This window comes from Lepidochelys kempii, chromosome 7, assembly GCF_965140265.1.
Source record: "Lepidochelys kempii isolate rLepKem1 chromosome 7, rLepKem1.hap2, whole genome shotgun sequence".
In the NCBI taxonomy this organism is placed as follows: Eukaryota; Metazoa; Chordata; order Testudines; family Cheloniidae; genus Lepidochelys; species Lepidochelys kempii.
In genome coordinates this window covers 94470247-94493030 of record NC_133262.1, presented here as the reverse complement: position 1 = coordinate 94493030, position 22784 = coordinate 94470247, and the positions used below count along the sequence as shown (strand labels likewise).

Here is a 22784-nt window from a genome sequence, read left to right as displayed (position 1 = left end):
GCCTTTCCAATGCAGATCCAGACTGACTCCTAGCCTCTCCCATTCAGTCGGGCATATCTGTCTCTGTCCCCTTGTGTCCCTGCACCCCCCCTCCTCATCCCCAGGAGACCTTGCACCCCCACTCAGTCCCCCCATCCCCATGTGGCACTGCACCCTCACTCCCATGCAGCCCTGTGTGCCCTGCTCTGTCTGTGCTGCTTCACTCCCCCCCCCCCCCCCCCCCCCATATCTCCTCACCTGGCCCCACAGGGAGGGCGCTGTGAGTAATGCAGCCTCTCCTCCTCCCTATCTGCTGCTAGATGCTATGGCCTGCTGCTCTCTGTTCTGGCACCACAGCAGCCCCTGGTGGACAAACAGCGTAACTTTAGTGCCTCTGCGGCAGAACATATTTTTTGCGGGGGACATGAATTCTGTGCGTACACAGTGACACAGAATTCCCTCGGGAATAACTGGTAACTTATCAGAAGCCTAAAGGGTACATCTAAACTTGCATACAAGAATCAGATTTAAATCTAACTGCACAACCTTTTAGACTTTTCTTTTTGATGGAATAGTAATTGTTGGTTTGCTTTCATTAGCAATAAAAGTGTGCTGTTTATAAACTTGTCTCACTATAGCTAAGGGTGCCCTCTCATTAATTACGGTAAGAACTATCTTTAAAGAAATGACTTCCAACAAATCAGTTCTTAGGCACATACAGGAATTCCTTGAGGTATCTTCTTTTTGATCTTAAGAGAAAATCTTAATGCCTTAGGCTCGTAAGACTCTCTTGTGTCCTCAAGAATAAATCTTAACAGATGTCTTCAGAAAATTGTCCTGTATAATTTTTTATGCTTTGAGTATTGTGTGCAGAATTATGTGGCAACCAGAAAATGGAGGGTAATGTTGCATTCTTTAGCATTGTGTGTAAAGGTGTAATACTAACTGGGTACTTTTTTAAACCCTGCAGCACAAAAAGAGTGTAAAAAAGGATAAAGAGAACAAATCTACAAGCATCTTGGAGAGGTCCAAGATGGAGGAGACAACAGAACAATCTCTTCCCAAGTCTAAGCTTCCTTTAAAAGCACTGAACTAAGATATTTAATGCAGACCATTGCATTTGTAAAACTTACCTCTGATCTTCTGTTCAGTCTGTTTTCTCAACCATTTTCAGGTGCTGTATATAGTGATATATTGTTGCAAAATCAAATTTTCTAGGAAGTTGTCCTGCCTTTTTGTCTGAATTGTTTTTATACACTGTAACTTAGTTACATAGCATATGCTATAATTTAGTTATATGGCATTTACAGACTTTTAAAACTTCAAATTATGGCTCTGTATGTTAAATAAAGACTTTTAAAATCTAAAGCTTATAATGCTAATGAGCCTTTCTCTAGCCATTTTCTCTTTCTTACAAACCAATACAACCAACAGATTTAAAACAACATGGGCAGATGGGGACAAGCTTTCCAAATAGGTCACTTCTACATTTTTTTTATTTTTATTTTAATTGACTGTAAATATTGGCATTCTGCTTTTATACCTGCCTCAGTCTGTCTCCTGTTGCTATGTAGTAGACTGGTGTCAAAGTACTGTCTTTATTATATAAGTGGATACTTCAAAGAAGCCCATCAGAATCTGCAGCACTGCTACAAATAAGCATTCCCCATATTAACAAACTTGTAAAATTTAAAAGATTACCAAATCAAAAAGCCAAAACAAATACACTAGTCTAGCCAAAGTACTAGAAATCACACTATAAGAGATCTTCTGCTCATGCAGGATTGTTCATCCTTTAATATGAAGCAAAATGGTGCAGTGGACTGGGCATGGCTTATTAGTTTTTATGGTCAACAACACTAACTGAAAGGTATAATGAATGTTCAGACAATACTGTGCCAAAGTCAAATATCCAAACTCTCCTGAGCTATACCTGCTTTTCCTGCTGCAGCCTGGCCCCCTAATGTTACAACCACCATTTTTTGACTCTTGGGAGTAGTACCCATTGATGTTTTGGGGGCTCGGTGTGTTCTCCAGTTAGTGGAGGACGTTCATGTGCTGCTAAGCATGAGACAAGTGAAGGATGTATAGGAATGGATGGGGAGTGAGGAATGGAATCGTGAAAGTGGGCTGCTCTGTTGCTCTGATTGGTTGAAGGGTGCTTATAAATGGAGGGTGATTTCCAGGGTACTCTCTTCTTGGCTTTTCACCCATGTAAACCATGGCCCATCCCCCAAATCTCAGGTATCCATATGAGGGAAATGATCCATGTGTGCTAGATTAGGCGCTAGTGGGTAACAGGCTGACACATGTTCTAAGGGCCAGGATTCCTGTTTGAAACAGATTTGCCTCTCTGCCAAAGTTTTACTTGACCCTTTTCTTGTCTGAGAGGGATTTGGAGAGAGAATTGTCTGTAGAGATGGTATTTGTGCCCAACTGCCAAAGCTACACAGTGACTGTCAGAAGATATCTGCTAAAAGGTGTAGAAACAAGGTGCTGTGTACTGAGGCAAACTGGAACTTGTGATAAGGTCCCTGGATTCTGCAGAACTCTGGTAAAGCAGAGTGAAAATTATGCAGTAACTTAATTTACATGTAAACATGATTTTAATGACTTAAATGTAAAACCAATACTGTAGTCCCCCTTTCTATATTCAGCTTGTTCCATAATTAGCAATTGTCATTATGCCACAGTCTCTTGTATTGACAATGCAGAGCAGTATCATAGAAGTTGGAGTGGAAACTGAAGGGCCTGTGGCAGTGGAGGAGATAGCTGGTGTTCTTGGGACCTGGAGACGCCTGAGGTGTAGTTTGCAATAAGCACACTAGCTGGATGTCACGGCTTTGAAAACCAGGAATAATTTTCAAGTCCATCTTAATCTCAGAATTAAGAATGAGTCGGTACACACCTCAAAGCTATTGCTTTAAGCTATCCACAGACTTCGGAAGACGCTGCCCTGACTTACACTTGGGCCATATTTCCAAGGTTTCCTCAGCTATGAGAGCTGGAAGCATAGAATGGATCTTACAACAAATTCCATGGCCATGGACTAGTGGGCCCTGGCTATTTTGGTCTTTATGTAATTGTATTTCCTTCTACTAGATGTCTTCCACTACTTATCTAGTGGAAAGGAAGGGATGGAGCTGCTGTTTCCATTAACTACACCAAAGCTTTTAGGCTGGAGCACCAGTCTTAGCGTTGATCATGTATGTCAATATAACTTCTGGATTTGGACTCCATTCTAGGTGCTTTCAGTGATTGCATAACGAGAAACTCAGTTTTGGGGACTGAATTTGATCACCAATCATGTGGAACTTGACCCTAGAGATTCTCTTAAATAGCCACACTTAATTTTGTGGGGGTTTACATATACACTGCTTTCTCATGCCTGTGCTGCAGCACAAGTATTCATTCACATGCTTGTGATGGCTACTTCTGCCTTTACTGAGGTTGTTGCTGGTACACAAACAAGGACTTAAATCAGAGGTGGGCAAACTACAGCCCACAGGCCACATCTGGCCTGTGGAACCATCCTGCCCGGCCCCTGAGCTCCCAGCAGGGGAGGCTAGCTCCTGGCCCCTCCCCTGGCCTGCCTCTCCTGTCTGGCAGCGCAGCGGCTGGCTCCGGCATGGTAAGGGGGCGGGGAGCGGAGGGTCCTGGGGGGCAGTCAGGGGACAGGGAGCAGGGAGAGGTTGGATGGGGCAGAGGTTCTGGGGGGGGGGGGGCGGCAGCAGTCGGGATGGGGAATGGGGCGGGGGGGGTTGGATAGGCTTGGGAGTCCCAGGGGGTCTGTCAGGGGGTGGGGGTGTAGCTAGGGAACGGAATAGGCAGGACAGGGAGAAAGGGGCAGTTGGATAGGGGTTGGGGTCCTGGGAGGGGGTGGTTAGTGGTGGGGGGTACCGGGAGGGGGCAGTCAGGGGACAAGGAGCAGGGGGGGTTGGGTGGGGCAGAGGTTCTGAGGGGGGTGGGAAGTGGGAGGGAGTGGATAGGGGCAGGGGCCAGGCTGTTTGGGGAGTCACAGCCTTCCCTACCCGGTCCTCCATATAGTTTTGCAACCCTGATGTGGCCCTTGGGCCAAAAAGTTTGCCCACCCCTGACTTAAATGATGGTAATGCTTGTTTGTGTTAACATCGGCATAAAAACACTTTACAGAGGTTGAATGTAGAAGAGAGAAAACAATACTTAAAAAACAGGCATTATAGCTTTTCACTAGCAATAGCTGAAATTTTAAAAAGCTTTAGTATCAAAATGATACTTTAGTGAGGCTATTTCCATATTCAAACTAGTGTAAGGGGCAGAGGTGGTTTAAAAGAGCCCACCACTCAAGAAAGCAACACTGATTATCTTCTTTGGCTCTGCTGAAGTGGCACTAGAAAACTTTATTTAAAAAAACAAATAAAAAAAATCCTGACCTCTTTCCCCTACTATATGTACATTCCCAACAATAAAAATGAACAGTGCTATTTGTCTGTACATGATGCAAGGTAATATATCAATAAAAGGAAAGAGTACTCTTACTCTAATGGGGAATATGTCAAGATGGGAAGCGATATATAGGCAACATCCGTTGGGTTCATGATGGGACTAACAAGAAGGGGAGTATAGTCTTTTCCAATAAAATAACAGCAAGCTAGTAGCCCTGTCTGGAGGAGTCCTATGGGGCATGATAGAGAAGATCAGTGGAGCTGGGGATGTTTTAAAAAGACATGCTCTGGTTGACCAATTTGGTCTCTAATGATGTTACATCCATACACCAACAGCTGGGATCTTATCTATGATTAAAATGAATTCCTACACCCACTGGTGGCTGGTAATGAGGGGATAAGGAGGGCCATGCTCCACCAATTAAATCTGCTCTCCTGTTTTTTTCTTTAAACAAAAACCCTTTGTGGTAGATGACTTCCCCACTTCTCTCCAGCAATGCACTAGAGAATGCTGCAAGGGGCTGGTTGTATCTAGTACAGCAGCAGCATCATAAAGTGCACTTAGGATGGTGGGGCTAGAAGCTTCTAACTCCATTCTTTGTTGAAAATATAGAGCAATGAGGTGTCAGCATGTTTGTAGACTCTTTCCAGTCCTCTGAATCAAAATAGCCTCAGATTCCCATTGCCAGTGAGAGCTCCACTACCCTACTACAAGAGCAACATGAAGGAATCCAAATTGGAAGGTCGGAGGAACTGGCCAGCTTACGATTTCAAGGAGGCGACAGATAGGTGTCTGGGACCTGATGTGGTGAAATGGGAGCTGCAGGTTTTGTGAGTTGTTTGTGTAAATTGGTGGCTAACCCAGGAGGAGATAGGGAGCAGAGCAGCTGGAGTCTGTTTTTTTTTTCCAGGTGGGAGAGGCTACTTGCTTATGTTTTGAAGTGGTGGGAGTTGCAGCAGAGCAGCTATTGAAGCAAGGTTTATTCATTGGGGGAAAAGAAAGAGTCTTCAATTGGTGTTTGATTTTATCTGACAGATCAGAAATTATGACTGGGGGTGGGGGAAGACAACTATCTGCCAACCGCAGCTTTCCCAGTTATGCTGGGTGCCATCCAGTGCTTTTATTTTAAATGGGTAGGGGGAAATGAGAGGAAGCCTATAATGATGGGGGCAGGTGAAGAGCAGAAGATGGAGGAAAAGTGGCAATTTAAAACATTAAAATGACTTTTCCCTCAAAAAGACATGGGAAAAGGAGTACAAATGGTCCAGGGCACCTTAAAAATAAAGACACAAGGTAGGAAAAGATTAACAAAAAATATACTTGGAGCAGTTGGACAAAGGTACATACAACCTTTTTCCAACTATTTTTTTTCTTCTCTTATTAGAAACTGTTTTTCATGGTGAAAGGGTCTGTTGTATAAACTGTCCACCCCCATAGTTATTTTATAGCTGTGCATTAGTCAATTACACGTTACAGTATTATAAATGAGATGTGGATCAGCCAGCAAAGTAGTACGATGTGCTTGTTGGTTAAACTCAAGCTCAAACTCCACGTACACTAAATCCTACAAGGTTCAAAAGGCCTCTGGTCAGCATGTACCCAGATGCAGCTGAGGTCAATGTTTAAATCTCTAACAATTCTGGAATGCACCTCATTCCAGTATGTCTTGATAAAGAGGTTGGCCACAAAAAGTAGGGCACAATATAATTTAAAAATTCCCTGTCAAGCAGTGGAAGTCCATAATTTCATTTTAAGGTGACCAGGTGTCTAGTTTTCTACCAGAACACCCTGTCAAAAGGGGATCCTGGCGGCTCTGGTCAGCACCACACGGCTCCTGGGAAGCAGCTGGCATGGCCGGTTCCTAGGCTTAGGGGTGGCCAGGGCAGCTGCAGCTCCCATTGGCTGGGTCAGGGCAGGGGACAAACTGGCACAACTCGCAAACGCTCAGCAGGCAGCTGTTGAGGGGTCATGGCACACGCCTCTCCTGCTGCTACTGGCCCTCTTCTCCTCCTCAGGCTCCTCCTGTGGCTGGGCTTGAGCTGTGGTGTGTGCTCTTGCGGTGACCCCATGGTCTGTTGCCCTATCTCCAGCACCCAGGAGTTCGAGGTATGTATCCCCGTCTCAGAGTGCTGGGAATGGGGCTGCTGGAGGAGAGGGGAGGAGAACGAGATGAACCCAGCACCCAGCACTGCCCGGCCACCTCAGGGAGGCAGGGGCGGGCCTGGCAGCACCGCCCCAGCACCACCTCTGCCCCGGCAGCACGATCCCCCCCCCAGCCTGGGATCGTCCTCCTGAGTCCACCACTGGCCCCAGGAGCCTGGCACTCTGGGCAACTTCTCCCCCTCCCCCAGCCCTGCACCCCCATCACTGAACCCCTCCCCATCCCTCTCACTGCATCTCACTGTCCCAACCCCCCCTCTCACCCTGTCCCCCACACCTACCCATCCCAGCCCTGTACCCCTTAAAGCACTCTCTCATACATCCTCTCCACCTCACAGAACCACCACCCCATGTCCCTCACCCCCGACAGCGCTACACCCCATGTCACTTCCATACACTGCTGCACTCCCATTATGTCCCTATACACCCCTGTGCCCCCCACATCCTCATGCACCTGTAGCCTTCTGCCTCCCCCTGCATCCCCATCCACCCCAACATACCTCCTCCTCTCTCCTTCACTGCCTCCTCTCAACTCCACCCTGCTCTCATCCTTGGCCTCTTTCCCTCCCCATCCTCTCTCCTCCACCCCCTCTGCATCTTTTCCCCTCCAGTCCACCCTCCTCTCTTCCAAGCTGGGTGATTTAGGCAGCCCCTGGAAGAGTGGAGTTCTCCTGGACACCATCATAATCAGAGACAGAAAATAAAATGGCAATAAAACCAGACAATAAAACTCAGCCAGCAGCCCAGAGCCCAGGCAGAGCAGAGCCCCCTCAGTGCCAGGTGGCCAGCCTCCTGCTCCTTTCCTCTGGGGCCCAACCTTCACGTTGGGCACGACAGCACTGCAGCCCCCTGGGCAAGGGGCCTGCAGGCATGAGAAGTATCTTGCAGCTAGAGAGGATGGAGTGAGCAGGGGCAGGGCCTCAGGGAAGGGTTCAGAGCAGTGTGCGGGCAAGGGTGTTCGGTTTTCTTGAATTAGAAAGTTGGCAACCCTACTTAGGATGGTTACAATGGAGAAAATCTTTAATCCACAAACTACCCTGCCATAGCAGATTAAGTTAGAAATAAATTGCCTTTTTTGGTGGGGTCCACAAAAATGTCTTGTGCTTTTTGTGCTGGCTCTGCACCAGATGCTAACAAGGAAACATGATTTCCGAAGCTCTTTAACAGGAGACCATCAGCGTAATTTGTAAATTAAGTTTTTGTTTCCTTGTTTTCTTTAATTTCAATGAAAACATTTTTTAAGCAGCTAAGAATTCTCCTATCCTGTTTACAACCCAAACATTGCAAAATTGTGTTAGTTCATGAGAACCTGAAAGAGAAAATGACTAGAAACAAATAGAAATTATCTAGTCTCTTTTCACTGATTCATAGATTCTGAGGCCAGAAGGGACCATTGTTATCATCTAGTCTGACCTGTATAACACAGACCATAGAAATTCCACAAAATAATTCTTAGAACATATCTTTGAAATACATCCAATCTTGATTTTAAAATTGTCAGTTATGGAGAATCCACCAAGACCCTTGATAAATAATTCCAATGGTTAATTCATTGTCCAAACCGAGAGAAATGTGTAAATTAAATATCATACATGGTAAAAAAATAAATTAGATTTTTAAAATCCTTACAGATTTAATTGTTTAAGATGTTTCAGTAACACATGCAAATAGTTATTTAATTTTAACCTGGCCATGTCCCTGTAGCATAGGTGATACTGGTATATTTAAAAAAAATTGTATTTATATGGTCAGAATTGTACTTTTAGTTACAGTAGTTCAATTTAAAACAAAAAAATTGGTTTTTCAGCTCAATTCTACACAAGAAAAAATCTGCAATTTTGCAAAATGGAAAATAAAATTAGGAAAGGAAATATTCTGTTCAGATTTCTAGGAGTTTATCACAAATAATAATAAAAATAAAAGCTTATGCTATAGAAATTACTATGACACCTCAGTTTCCACTCATCATAATAATAAGTAGCACTTCATAGGGCTGACTTCCCCACTGTGTTATTACTCTGGTTTTATGCTGGGATGATTCTACTGAAGTCAATTGACTCATACCAAGGTAATAGATTGGAAGATTAGGCCACATTTCTTCAAAGTGTTTTACAAATGTCACACTTATGTTTTATTCCACTGTAAGGAACTTAAAGAAACTAGGATCCTGTCTGTTCTATATGGACAATAAAGATCCTATGGCACTTAGGAGGACTTGTCTTAGTGTTCTTGGCTGATATTTCCTCTTTTTCCCCCCACTGCTGTGTAATGTACTCTTTTGCTGCCACCCTTCACTCCAGAGGCGACTGCTTTCAGTGGTATTCCTGTCCTGAAGTGTGTAAAGTGCCTTTGGGATCCTTCAAGATAAATATCTTTATTTTATTGTACTTTTGTTAAAGGCCCATTGAAATAATTTCAAAGACTCTCATTGACTTCAATGGGCCTTTAACAAAAATACAATTAAATAAGTGTCTTTGGGAGTAATCAGCATGGATCCTTTTTGCATCAAAGAAAGAATAAACTCCCAAGTCTACAATAAGATCACACAGTAATTCATGCACTAGACAAACTAACTTCAGGAACATAACTTCAAGTATCTCGAGTATCATAGCTTTCGTTGTGATAAATGGAAACCCCTTGACATCTTTATCATAAGGGGAATCTCATTCTGTGTAATGACTGAAATAACCACTGTTCTGTGTAAAAATTATGTTGGGAAAATGATTGCTCAACTTTCATATAACTTCTGCTACTACTGACAGAACCTTACATAGCTGCATGGCTAAAGCTTTATCAGTGTGCTCTGGAAATAAAGGAAAAGTGGATCATTTATCACTTGTTATATCCAGTGTATTGTATGACTTAATTAAAGCAATACACACTACCTTCATTTCAAAACCAATCTGTCTTATAGATATACATATTCAAATGGTCACAATATAATAACGATTGGCGCCAAACTTTTGCTCATATGCTCTGGCAGTTTGTTTTAGGTTCATCATGTCAGATTGAATTTCCTTGCATAGGTGGATTCAATGCCAGAAACAAAATTTTATGATGTCTGTTAGTTAATGCAGAAACCAGTCTTATTAATCATAGATTTACAAAGGGCAATTTTATTAGATGTTATCCATAGCTTATGTTGACAATTGATTTTCATTGTAGGGCAACTAAATTTATTATTTGTAATAAGATAAAGATAATTAAATTGACTTTGTAAAGGTTGCTATCATAAATGTGAGTAGTACCTGTGAATAGCAGGCATAAAACTGCTTTAACTGTGGAAATTCAGTAACTGGTAGCTGCTTTCTTGTCCATTACATTTAATAGTTTTTGAGTATTTCTATGCTGAACCCTGTTTTGCAGAGTTTATGTCTAGGCTATTAAAACTTATTTTAGGATGAAGCCTAGTTTCTGGATTTTTTCTCTCTAATAAAACAAAATCAGATGGGCATTTTTCTAAATTATAGGACTAAAATAAAAAAACATTTAAAAAAATGCACTATCCAATAGAGATTTCTCTGTGATCTCAGTATTGTAACTTAGTTTTTCAAAATACTATATTTTTTGCAGACACTTCGTCTACAATATGGACTAGGCCTTGGAGTGTCAGTTGGTTTGTTTTAAAGTAAGTGAGTTTAATGCTTGTGAAAATGAGGGACCGATTACTTTGAGGGAGAAACATGTTTTAGATTTTTTGGAAGTTGTACTGGTCCTATTTTACATCTCTCTCTACCTGTAAAGCTTTAATACTGTGAGTACAACTGTAGAGGCTCTTTGGAAAGAATGGAAAATTACAGCTAATAAATGTTAGTAAATAAAATTATAAAATATAAAATTTGCAGATGCCACCAAGCTGGGAGATGTTGCAATGAGAGGATTAGAATTCCAAATAACCTTGACAAATTGGAGAATTGGTCTGAAATAAACAGGATAAAATTCAGTGAAGATGAGTGCAAAGTATTACACCTAGTAAGGAAAAATCAAATGCACGAATACAAAATGGGGAATAACTAGCTAGACACTGGTACTGCTGAAATGATCTATGGATTATCATGTATCATGAATTGAGTGAACAATGTGATGCAGGTGCAAGAGAGGCTGATATCATTCTGGAGTGTATTAAAGGACTGTTGTGTGTAAGACACAGGTGGTAACTGATCCACTCCACTCAGCACCGGTGTGTCCAGTTCTGGGCATCACACTTTAAGAAAGACATGGACAACTGAAAACAGTCCAGAGGAGAGCAATAAAAATTATCAAAGGTTTAGAAAATCTGACCTATGAGGAAAGGTTTTAAAAACTGGGCATATTTAGTCTTGAAAAAAGAAGATAGTTTATCATGGAGTTCATATTACCAGTTGTCAGACTATGACACAAATAAGAGTCTAATGTTGGTGTTTGGTATTTAGGCATGGTCATTCCCATTGAAATCAATCAGAGTCAGGCACTTAAATACCTTTTGAGGATCTGGGTCTCACAGACTACAGCGATGTAAATAAATACATGCCAAAGGATTTTTTTCAGGATTTGTAACGTAACAGACATGAAAATCTATCATAACACAGCCCATAGTCTGAGTTACAGCGAGAAGAGTAAAGCAATCTGGAGCCAAGAGGATCAGTCTATTCTTAACAAATCTCCTTGTGCCTAGGTGTTGGTCTATGAGTGGAGCTTGTATCGCCCTCCTGTTAGTACAACTCACAGCAGTGAGTTAATGATGGAGAACAAGCCCTTACTTTGAATCTCCTGGACTTTGCAGTTCAGTCATGTAAAAAAGCATATATAACAAATATTCCCTGAGGTGTGAGATGTCTTGGCTGTGTTTTGTCTCTTTTAACAGCAACATTGTGCTGCATTTTTAGAATGTTTAGACCATTACAAACAATCACTTTCTGATTCTCCCTGGGGTGTATGTGGACTAGAAGTGCCGCACCTACTGCAACAACCTTATATTGTCTGATGGCTTTAATGGCTTACTTAATCTGTGCAGGACCAACCCAGGCCAGACTCCTTCTCCAGATATTATTATTCCATTTTTATTTGCTATTTACTTTAAACGAAAGGCCATGATCCTGTTCAAAGACATCATTTCCCTCTCTCCCACTTCTGTCATTAGAGCCAGATAACAGGAAGAGACAGTCAGATAACTGGCCACTTATTCAGATTTCACAGAAGCTTTTAGGCAGAAATAAGGACGCCAGCCAGAGTTGAATCAATTCATTTCAATGATTTGCCGATTATCTATGTTAGTTATTCTCTCATTATCTTGCCCAGTGTCCAGGACTAGTCTTGCAGCCTCTGGGTCTCAGCTGGATGTTTTGTTTCAGCTGATTATTTTTAGGGAAAGCTTTGCACGGTAAACTGTATTCTAAAGACCCAAAGGCATTAGTGGCACTGGAAAAATTGCGAGCCAATCTGATGATAACTGAGCTTCAAGAGAAAGACTAATCAGCTATTAATGGGGCTTCCTAAAATCACTTCCCGTCCTAATTAGCTCAAGGAAATAATCAACATAGCCTTAGATATCCCCACTTGGAACTATGACTTGAAAGCTTGGGTAACAGCTTCTGCATCATCATCATCATTATTATTTATATTATGGTAGCACATAGAGGCCTCAACCAACCATTGTGCAGGTCACTTACAGATAGTCCCTGCTTTGAAGAGTTTATAATCTGAATAGGCAAGACAGACAAAGGTGCAAGGGGAAACTGAGGCACGGAGCGAAGACGTGGCTTGTCTTACCTCACACAACAGTGGCAAAGCTTGGAACAGAACTAGTTCAGTGCCATTGGACAATGCTGCCTCTCCAAGACATCATCGCTCCTTCCTTTGTCTGACAATAAAACCGTGCTGTGTTAACTGTCTGGATTTTTCTCTTTGGATAGATATTCTCTCTTCTAGCAGGGTGTGTCCATGTAGGTGTGCAAATGGGAGAATAGGGAATAGACAGGACCCTCTCATGTACTCCTGCATCCCTAGCTACTGGTTGTTTTTGGTTTTTATGGAGGTTCTCCTCTAACAGAGGCTACCATAATAGAAGACAAGACTATAGAAAAAATATGTTTATAGTATTAATTTTAAGAGCCAGTTTCCAGTGTACTGCATGATGGGGCTAGTATGCTAATCACATTGTATGAGACAGCTAGCTGATACAGCCATCCTGTGCAAAGGCAATCATAGAATCATAGAATATCAGGGTTGGAAGGGACCCCAGAAGGTCATCTAGTCCAACCCCCTGCTCAAAGCAGGACCAATTCCCAGTTAAATCATCCCAGCCAGGGCTTTGTCAAGCCTGACCTTAAAAACCTCTAAGGAAGGAGATTCTACCACCTCCCTAGGTAACGCATTCCAGTGTTTCACCACCCTCTTAGTGAAAAAGTTTTTCCTAATATCCAATCTAAACCTCCCCCACTGCAACTTGAGACCATTACTCCTCGTTCTGTCATCTGCTACCATTGAGAACAGTCTAGAGCCATCCTCTTTGGAACCCCCTTTCAGGTAGTTGAAAGCAGCTATCAAATCCCCCCTCATTCTTCTCTTCTGCAGGCTAAACAATCCCAGCTCCCTCAGCCTCTCCTCATAACTCATGTGTTCCAGTCCCCTAATCATTTTTGTTGCCCTTCGCTGGACTCTCTCCAATTTATCCACATCCTTCTTGAAGTGTGGGGCCCAAAACTGGACACAGTACTCCAGATGAGGCCTCACCAATGTCGAATAGAGGGGAACGATCACGTCCCTCGATCTGCTCGCTATGCCCCTACTTATACATCCCAAAATGCCATTGGCCTTCTTGGCAACAAGGGCACACTGCTGACTCATATCCAGCTTCTCGTCCACTGTCACCCCTAGGTCCTTTTCTGCAGAACTGCTGCCTAGCCATTCGGTCCCTAGTCTGTAGCTGTGCATTGGGTTCTTCCGTCCTAAGTGCAGGACCCTGCACTTATCCTTATTGAACCTCATCAGATTCCTTTTGGCCCAATCTTCCAATTGGTCTAGGTCCTTCTGTATCCTATCCCTCCCCTCCAGCGTATCTACCACTCCTCCCAGTTTAGTATCATCCGCAAATTTGCTGAGAGTGCAATCCACACCATCCTCCAGATCATTTATGAAGATATTGAATAAAACCGGCCCCAGGACCAACCCCTGGGGCACTCCACTTGATACCGGCTGCCAACTAGACATGGAGCCATTGATCACTACCCGTTGAGCCCGACAATTTAGCCAGCTTTCTACCCACCTTATGGTGCATTCATCCAGCCCATACTTCCTTAACTTGCTGACAAGAATACTATGGGAGACCGTGTCAAAAGCTTTGCTAAAGTCAAGAAACAATACATCCACTGCTTTCCCTTCATCCACAGAACCAGTAATCTCATCATAAAAGGCGATTAGATTAGTCAGGCATGACCTTCCCTTGGTGAATCCATGCTGGCTGTTCCTGATCACTTTCCTCTCATGCAAGTGCTTCAGGATTGATTCTTTGAGGACCTGCTCCATGATTTTTCCAGGGACTGAGGTGAGGCTGACTGGCCTGTAGTTCCCAGGATCTTCCTTCTTCCCTTTTTTAAAGATTGGCACTACATTAGCCTTTTTCCAGTCATCCGGGACTTCCCCGGTTCGCCACGAGTTTTCAAAGATAATGGCCAGTGGCTCTGCAATCACAGCCGCCAATTCCTTCAGCACTCTCGGATGCAACTCGTCCGGCCCCATGGACTTGTGCACGTCCAGCTTTTCTAAATAGTCCCTAACCGCCTCTATCTCCACAGAGGGCTGGCCATCTCTTCCGCATTTTGTGATGCCCAGCGCAGCAGTCTGGGAGCTGACCTTGTTAGTGAAAACAGAGGCAAAAAAAGCATTGAGTACATTAGCTTTTTCCACATCCTCTGTCACTAGGTTGCCTCCCTCATTCAGTAAGGGGCCCACACATTCCTTGGCTTTCTTCTTGTTGCCAACATACCTGAAGAAACCCTTCTTGTTACTCTTGACATCTCTGGCTAGCTGCAGCTCCAGGTGCGATTTGGCCCTCCTGATAACATTCCTACATGCCCGAGCAATATTTTTATACTCTTCCCTGGTCATATGTCCAACCTTCCACTTCTTGTAAGCTTCTTTTTTATGTTTAAGATCCGCTAGGATTTCACCATTAAGCCAAGTTGGTCGCCTGCCATATTTACTATTCTTTCGACTCATCGGGATGGTTTGTCCCTGTAACCTCAACAGGGATTCCTTGAAATACAGCCAGCTCTCCTGGACTCCTTTCCCCTTCAAGTTAGTCCCCCAGGGGATCCTGGCCATCCGTTCCCTGAGGGAGTCGAAGTCTGCTTTCCTGAAGTCCAGGGTCCGTATCCTGCTGCTTACCTTTGTTCCCTGCGTCAGGATCCTGAACTCAACCAACTCATGGTCACTGCCTCCCAGATTCCCATCCACTTTTGCTTCCCCCACTAATTCTACCCGGTTTGTGAGCAGCAGGTCAAGAAAAGCACCCCCCCTAGTTGGCTCCTCTAGCACTTGCGCCAGGAAATTGTCCCCTACGCTTTCCAAAAACTTCCTGGATTGTCTATGCACCGCTGTATTGCTCTCCCAGCAGATATCAGGAAAATTAAAGTCACCCATGAGAATCAGGGCATGCGATCTAGTAGCTTCCGTGAGCTGCCGGAAGAAAGCCTCATCCACCTCATCCCCCTGGTCCGGTGGTCTATAGCAGACTCCCACCACTACATCACTCTTGTTGCACACACTTCTAAACTTAATCCAGAGACACTCAGGTTTTTCTGCAGTTTCGTACCGGAGCTCTGAGCAGTCATACTGCTCCCTTACATACAGTGCTACTCCCCCACCTTTTCTGCCCTGCCTGTCCTTCCTGAACAGTTTATAACCATCCATGACAGTACTCCAGTCATATGAGTTATCCCACCAAGTCTCTGTTATTCCGATCACGTCATAGTTCCTTGACATCACCAGGACCTCCAGTTCTCCCTGCTTGTTTCCAAGGCTTTGTGCATTTGTATATAAGCACTTGAGATAACCTGTTGATCGCCCCTCATTGCCAGTATGAGGCAGGAGCCCTCCCCTCACAGACATTCCTGCCTGTGCTTCCTCCCGGTATCCCGCTTTCCCACTTACCTCAGGGCTTTGGTCTCCTTCCCCCGGTGAACCTAGTTTAAAGCCCTCCTCACTAGGTTAGCCAGCCTGCTGGCAAAGATGCTCTTCCCTCTCTTCGTAAGATGGAGCCCGTCTCTACCCAGCACTCCTCCTTCATGGAACACCATCCCATGGTCAAAGAAACCAAAGCCTTCTCTCCGACACCATCTGCGTAGCCATTCGTTGACTTCCACGATTCGACGCTCCCTACCTAGGCCTTTTCCTTCCACGGGGAGGATGGACGAGAACACCACTTGCGCCTCCAACTCCTTTATTCTTCTTCCTAGAGCCACATAGTCCGCAGTGATCCGCTCAAGGTCATTCTTGGCAGTATCATTGGTGCCCACGTGGAGAAGCAGGAAGGGGTAGCGATCCGAGGGCTTGATGAGTCTCGGCAGTCTCTCCGTCACATCACGAATCTTAGCCCCTGGCAAGCAGCAGACTTCTCGGTTTTCCCGGTCAGGGCGGCAGATAGATGACTCAGTGGGCCTGGTCTTTCCAGCAGCTAGATGATCTTAACAGTCATTGGATTTCTGGGAAATACCCTTTTCTCTGGGTTTTTTGGCTGCCCAGGAACATTTAATCAGTATTTTTTTTTTTTTTTTTTAGTCAGTTCTTTTCATTCCTTTCTTCTGAGAAGTTGAGTTTTCAGCCTCTTATCACATTTCTTAACTTTCCAGTGAGGTGGGCCCTTTGCCAACATACAGATTGTTCACTGGCATTTAACCCTGTGTATTGCAATACAGGGTAGATAAAATCACACAATATTCTTTGCACACTAAAAATGCAGCACCTGCTGTTCTCATTTGTTACGACTTTCTGAATGAATTCACCTACATTAAATAAAGCATTTAGCGCATGGTCCATGATAATGTTGGAATAATAAGAGCAAACAAAACAGTGAAAGATTCTGTTGTTCTAGATGATTTAAAAAGAAACTCAAACATAACTGGAAATGCAAATAAGATCATTCAATGCATTTTCTTATAATCACAGACAAACTGACAGAATAAGTGGATAAAAGGAATAAGAAAGACGCCAAGATTAAGGGCCCTATTTTCCTTCCCTATGCAGGCTGAGCAGTACAATTTATGGCATAAGGTGATCAACCTGAATAAAGGTGGAACAAATAGGACCTGCGCTCAGATCAAGCAACGGGTTCTATCGCCTCATCTCATCATCCTGTGATCTTTTTATTTCTGAGTGTGTTTGTGCACATGCACATTTTGTTTTGTTTTTTATTTAAGGCAGATTGAGATGTTTAGGAGAGAGGCTGATAAATGAGATGGCATCACCCAGTCATGTGGGTGCGTTTGTTCAATAGCAGAGAGGGGAAGAGATCCCCAGAGCAGATATACCATTCACAGCACAGATAAGGGTGTCCTTTTGACATCAGCCCCCACCCAAGCTGATCCAACGTACTCTATTAGAGAGGGCAAACTGACAGCTTGACCAATAAAGTGGGCAAACCTGCAGCCTTGAAATAACTGCATACAGGAATAGATTTTGCTGTAAACCATCTTCTGGCTACCAGCTGGATCAGATATGATAAATGTGTCCAATGACTAATTCAGAGAGACTGGAGTCAATGTTCATTTTAAAAATTTGAACTGCACAACAGCCACTGACTTTGGTATCTCCATCTTAAGCTGCAAAAAAATAACTAAATAGATCAATAATGTAGCAGCCTCACTGTGGGTAACTAAAAATCTGGTTTGTTTTTATTCTGACTACGGGTATAGTAGTACTCCCTACAGTACTCTTCCATGCCATAATTTAACTTCTTAGTGAGAAGATCTGGAATATGGTCTAAACTAGCTAGGAGAACAGTAATGTTTCAAGAAAAGCAGCTTCAGGAATTGTGTAGTACTGCTGGGGAAGAGGAAAGGACGTGCCTAATACTGCACCAACCCAGACAGAAACTAGCATTTTCAGCTATCTTGGGTCTGGTCTGTACTGGGTGGGGTTTTTTTGTTTTTTGCTTTGGTGTAACTGCACCTGAACTATAGCTGTAAGTCATGAAGCAGACCAGACGCCCTGTTGTACCAGTGTAAACTGTGACTTGCACCGGTGTGGCTCACGGTGCTCAAAGTCATAATTTACACCAGTGCAATGTGTCTACCCTAAGGGTCTGCACTGGTGTAGCTGTACCAGTGCAAAAAAACCATCATAGATGAGATCTTTCTTAGCTATCAGGTTATCTCACACTGAATTAACCCGTCCACTGATTACAGATTTGGCACCATTCCTGGGAAAGGGGTCTGATGTCCATTCCACGTCAGCTTGATGGCTCACACAATAGTGCAGCCACCATCATTATTTTATGTAAAGTAACAAGTAATCTGACAAACTCCTAATTATAATTAATTCAGATTGGCCTGGGTATGAGCATTGTTGCCTATCTATAAAATGGACTGGAAAAGCAAAATTAGGTAACAATACATAGATACCTCTCCAGCAGGAGAGATGTATAACAGGTGCTACAAGTAGACATTTGGGTCTTATTGAATATCTTCATTAATGACCTAGCAAGGAGTAAATAGCACATTAATTAAATTCTGTAATGGTACTACACTGGAAAGCATTACAGATGCCCGAGAGGACAGAACAGTAATAAAAGGGACATAGAGAGGATAGAAATATGGATGTGAAACAACAAAAATAGATTTAACTTGGAAAAATATAAGCCCTGGAATTTGGAGTGAAATGTTCAGAAATATACATTGGATGGGAGGGGAAAACCCGAAGCACAATAACCCTGAAAGAGACCTTGAGGAGACAGGTAACAGAAAATTACAAAGAAGTCTGCTAGGTGATGTGGTAGTGGAAAAGGCCAATGCAAGTTTGGGCTGCATGTGTAGCCACATCACATCACTGAGTGAGGAGGGAGCAGCCTCTCTTCTTACAACTCTAGTGAGACTTTCTGGGTATGTCTACACTACGGAATTAGGTTGAATTTATAGAAGTCGTTTTTTTAGAAATCGGTTTTATATATTCGAGTGTGTGTGTCCCCACAGAAAATGCTCTAAGTGCATTAAGAGCATTAACTCGGCGGAGTGCTTCCATGGTACCGAGGCAAGTGTCGACTTCCGGAGTGTTGCACTGTGGGTAGCTATCCCACAGTTCCCGCAGTCTCCGGAAATGAGATTCAAAAGTTCGTGGTTCTTTTCCTGTCTACCTGGCCAGTGCATCTGAGCTGAGAGTGCTGTCCAGAGCAGTCACAATAGAGCACTCTGGGATAGCTCCTGGAGGCCAATACCGTCGAACTGTGTCCACAGTACCCCAAATTCGACCTGGCAAGGCCGATTTAAGCGCTAATCCACTTGTCAGGGGTGGAGTAAGGAAATCGATTTTAAGAGCCCTTTAAGTCCAAGAAAAGGTCTTCATTGTGTGGACGGGTGCAGGTTTACATCAATTTAACGCTGCTAAATTTGACCTAAAGTCCTAGTGTAGACCAGGGCTCTGAATATTACAATCAGGGCTGGGTGCCCCATTACCAAAAAGACAAACTGGAGGGGAGCAAAAAATGTGACTAAAGAGGTTGGAGGGACTGACTGTTGGGGAAAGATTTAAAGAAATAAATGTGTATAGGTTGTCTAAACAATGCTTAGGAAGTAACAGGCCATAACTGTCAACTGTTTAAGTGCATCCGATGAAGTGAGCTGTAGCTCACGAAAGCTTATGCTCAAATAAATTGGTTAGTCTCTAAGGTGCCACAAGTACTTCTTTTCTGTTTAAGTGTGTAAACACTAAAGAGTAAGAGGAATTGTTTAGCATCGTACAAAAGGGCAAAATAAAAAGCAATGATGACAGCTTCACAGTGTTCCCTGCTGGTTTACATACTTGTTATTCTTGACACATAATGAACAAATTAAGCCCTCACCAGTGAACAGGTATCTATCTGCCTTTCATGCATTGTGCATCATATGGATGACAACACCAAGGCGCAAATCCTACCCCCCAACTCAGGGCCATGGAGACCCCTAGATCCTACTGAACTACGTGGGTCTTTTGAAGGGGGTGGAGATGTGGGAACAGGATTTAGGAGTCCAGTACAAACCCCACCTTGTACTACAGAACTCAGTTCTGCAGTGCCTTTCTGCGTGAACCTGCCCAGCTAAGATTGGGCTGGAGAATGTAGGGACTGAGCTGAGGAATCTGTCTCTATGTGAATCCACTGTCCATTGCCCTCATGTGACCTCTCTTCTCTCTCTCCTCCCACTCCCCAATAGCAAAAAATAATAATAATCATAATAAAAATTAAAAAGTGTTCAGAGTCAAAGGCCCATGTTGAATCATCGGCAACAGAAGCATTTGACAAGATGCCATTTTCTCTTTAATGATAGCATCTCTGTCAGACTGTCTTTTCCTTGAACACATCCATTTGAAAGGAATTCTGTTGTCTTCATAAAGGAAAATTCTCTTCCAGTGATTGGTCTTTAAAAGCACTGTTTCTAAGGTATTTCTTTGTTGTTTATTACATGTAAATACAAAAATATCAAATACAAAAATGACCCTTCTCTCTATTATTTGGTATTTTCCTGTTGTGTGCTATTACTAATGGTAACGTGATTCATACGGTAGGCCCTGAAATGCAGTTCTCATTCATTAGGGGGATTGTGATTGTGGGCAGGAGAAAGAGATAGAGGTACTATTGGCCTTAGGGAAAACTGATACTTTCTTTACTTCAGCCACCTAAAATTTTACCTTACAAGATATTTCAAAACATACACTCCAGGCCCAATCTGCAGTTCTGACACAAGCAAAACTCCCTTTCCCCTAGGAAACCATTGACATCACTGGAACTGCAGCCTTTTACTCAGTTTCTGAATTTGTCTCTAAGCATCCATTCCTGAAGCCTTAATTAGTCTTATTGGCCCAGGTCTACAACGGTATTTAGGTTCCTAAATTAATGGAAGTAAGGAGCCTAAATACCTTTGTGTATCTGGGCCTTATAGCTAACCCTATATTTCTCACACAATGACTAATATCTAATTCCCCTTGTGACTCCATTGTTGAACACCTTTGGTACTTGGCTTGATTGTTATTTTAATCTTATGTATTTGACGATTAACAGCTACTGTATGTTCATATCGACCCAAAATAAAAATGAGCACACCTAGGAATTGATTTTCTGATACCAAAATGATCAAACATGTTAAAATATGTAAGGGGAACATTCAAGGCTCTGGAAAACATTAACAAAATATAACTGAGTTACATTTTCAATTCATGCCTGATGTGAAATTTCTATTGACATCAAATTAGATCTGTGTACTTTGGAACCAACTGAACTGTTAACAATGAAACTCTTGCTGTGCAAGTCCACTTTGAAATTCATAGTATTTTGAATTTTGACTACACTACATATAAAGAAGTATTTTGTCATTGCTGTAGTTTGGGGGACAGATTCTCTATTGCTTTGTGCAAGGTATAGAGCAAAGAAGAATCTGGTCGTGGAGATTTATAAGCATTTTTGGGGTGTAACTTTTATGAATGTAGCCTTTACATAAAGATAGAAGTTTGAACATGTTGCAGTCACTCTTTCATAGTAAATAAAAATTAGCCAAGAAATTGTCAGTTCCCCATATACCAAGGATCTGTGTTAGCCCACCTTATGTGGTAGGAGATATATAAGAAATATCAAACAGGAAGTAATAACATAAATAGTTTTTTCTGAAAAGCTAAATTAGTTTTGTTTTTTTAACATTGTTCACCATATTCTCATAAATGTAGAGGTCAGATAAGAAACAATTTAAGACATGGGAGGAATAGAAAAGAATAAATATTCTGAAACACATTAAATCACAAAATAATCTAGGAGATGCCCTCTTTGAGGTTCAGAGAGAAACTCCAATGAATTATGTGAATCTTTAGATAAATCAACTTCAGAATCTTAGTGAGAGAAGCTAGTACCATAATAACCATTTGGACTCTGTGCACTTTTCAGCATCATGACAATCTAGAATAAAAGGCTGGATCAAGCTTTAGTTCTAATATTGGGACCTATGTTTCCTTTCCTTTATCAAGAAGAGCAAAAATGGACAGAAATGCTCCCATCCCATTCCCTGGAACTTCAGGGACGAACTTTGCAGGTACTCCACAGTGTCAAGATGTCCCAGAATGGGAGTTAATGATGAGAATGTTGGGAGTTAGAAGAGGTGGAGGCAGGAAGCAGCCAAACCCCAGCAGTGTTTTCTTTTGGGAAGCTAATAAATATCTGCTATGATAATTCTAAAATCAGTTCTAAAAGCAGCATTAACTCCCCTCTGCAGCTTCTATTTTATCAGAGCTGGAGACAGTACACAGCTAATGGGCATTCAGCCAATAGCAGCCTGGTTCCTACAGCATGGTAACCTAGTGCCATAGAAGAAGGTGCTTTCTATTCATAATGGAGCGTCAGGCCGACCCCAAGGATGGCCCAGGATTTGTGCTCTATTCTCCCTGCAGATCTTTGGATTTGTGGAGTTTACAGGCTAGGCCTCTATTCTGTCTGACTACAGACCACTCCCCCAGGAGGAGAGAATACAAAGGAACATGCAAGAAGAGAACTTTACAGATTTTGCAGTGGTCTCTGTTTCCCTCCCACACGTTTTCTCATTTAAGGAGCACTAGAGCTTCTCAATACAATGATTGAAAGATGAGTACAAGGTTGGCAGAACAATGTATTTCCCCTAACCTTCTTGGAAACCACTGAACCATTTTTGTTTAAACTTTCCAGAAATATTTAGCCTGAGGCAGACCTCTAGCATGCAAAATTTCAGCCTGAATGGTTTAAGTTGAGTAAAACTAAAAGCAGTTGAATGTAAAATCTTGTGTCGGAAAATGATAAGCAACCTTATGGGTCACTGCCAGCTCTGCCTGGAACAACAACTAATTAATTAATTAATTTCAGTTTTTTTCTAAGCAAAGATTCATCATGTTCTGTGTTATATTACATGTACCAATTTAGAATTGTATGGAAATGAGAGTTTTCCATGTATTCTGTTTGTAGTTCATTTAAATTGCATCAAAGTGGTGGGGAGGATGATTTTTAGAGGAAAGTGCCTAACAGCCAAGATATCTGGAACACC

General features: G+C 42.8%; 2 protein-coding genes across 5 annotated transcripts in view; one reads left to right on the top strand and one right to left on the bottom strand.

The window, feature by feature from the left end:
- The window catches only part of KIF11 (kinesin family member 11), a 30408-nt gene extending 29191 nt beyond the window's left edge, over positions 1-1217 (top strand). For all 4 annotated transcript variants that reach the window (XM_073353889.1, XM_073353888.1, XM_073353887.1 and 1 more), the window contains one exon: positions 950-1217. In XM_073353889.1, the coding sequence (XP_073209990.1) occupies positions 950-1075 (126 nt within the window). In that variant the 3' untranslated portion in view covers positions 1076-1217. The remainder of the gene's footprint in view (positions 1-949) is intronic.
- The window catches only part of IDE (insulin degrading enzyme), a 183250-nt gene that overhangs the window by 141628 nt on the left and 18838 nt on the right, over positions 1-22784 (bottom strand). The window lies entirely within an intron of this gene.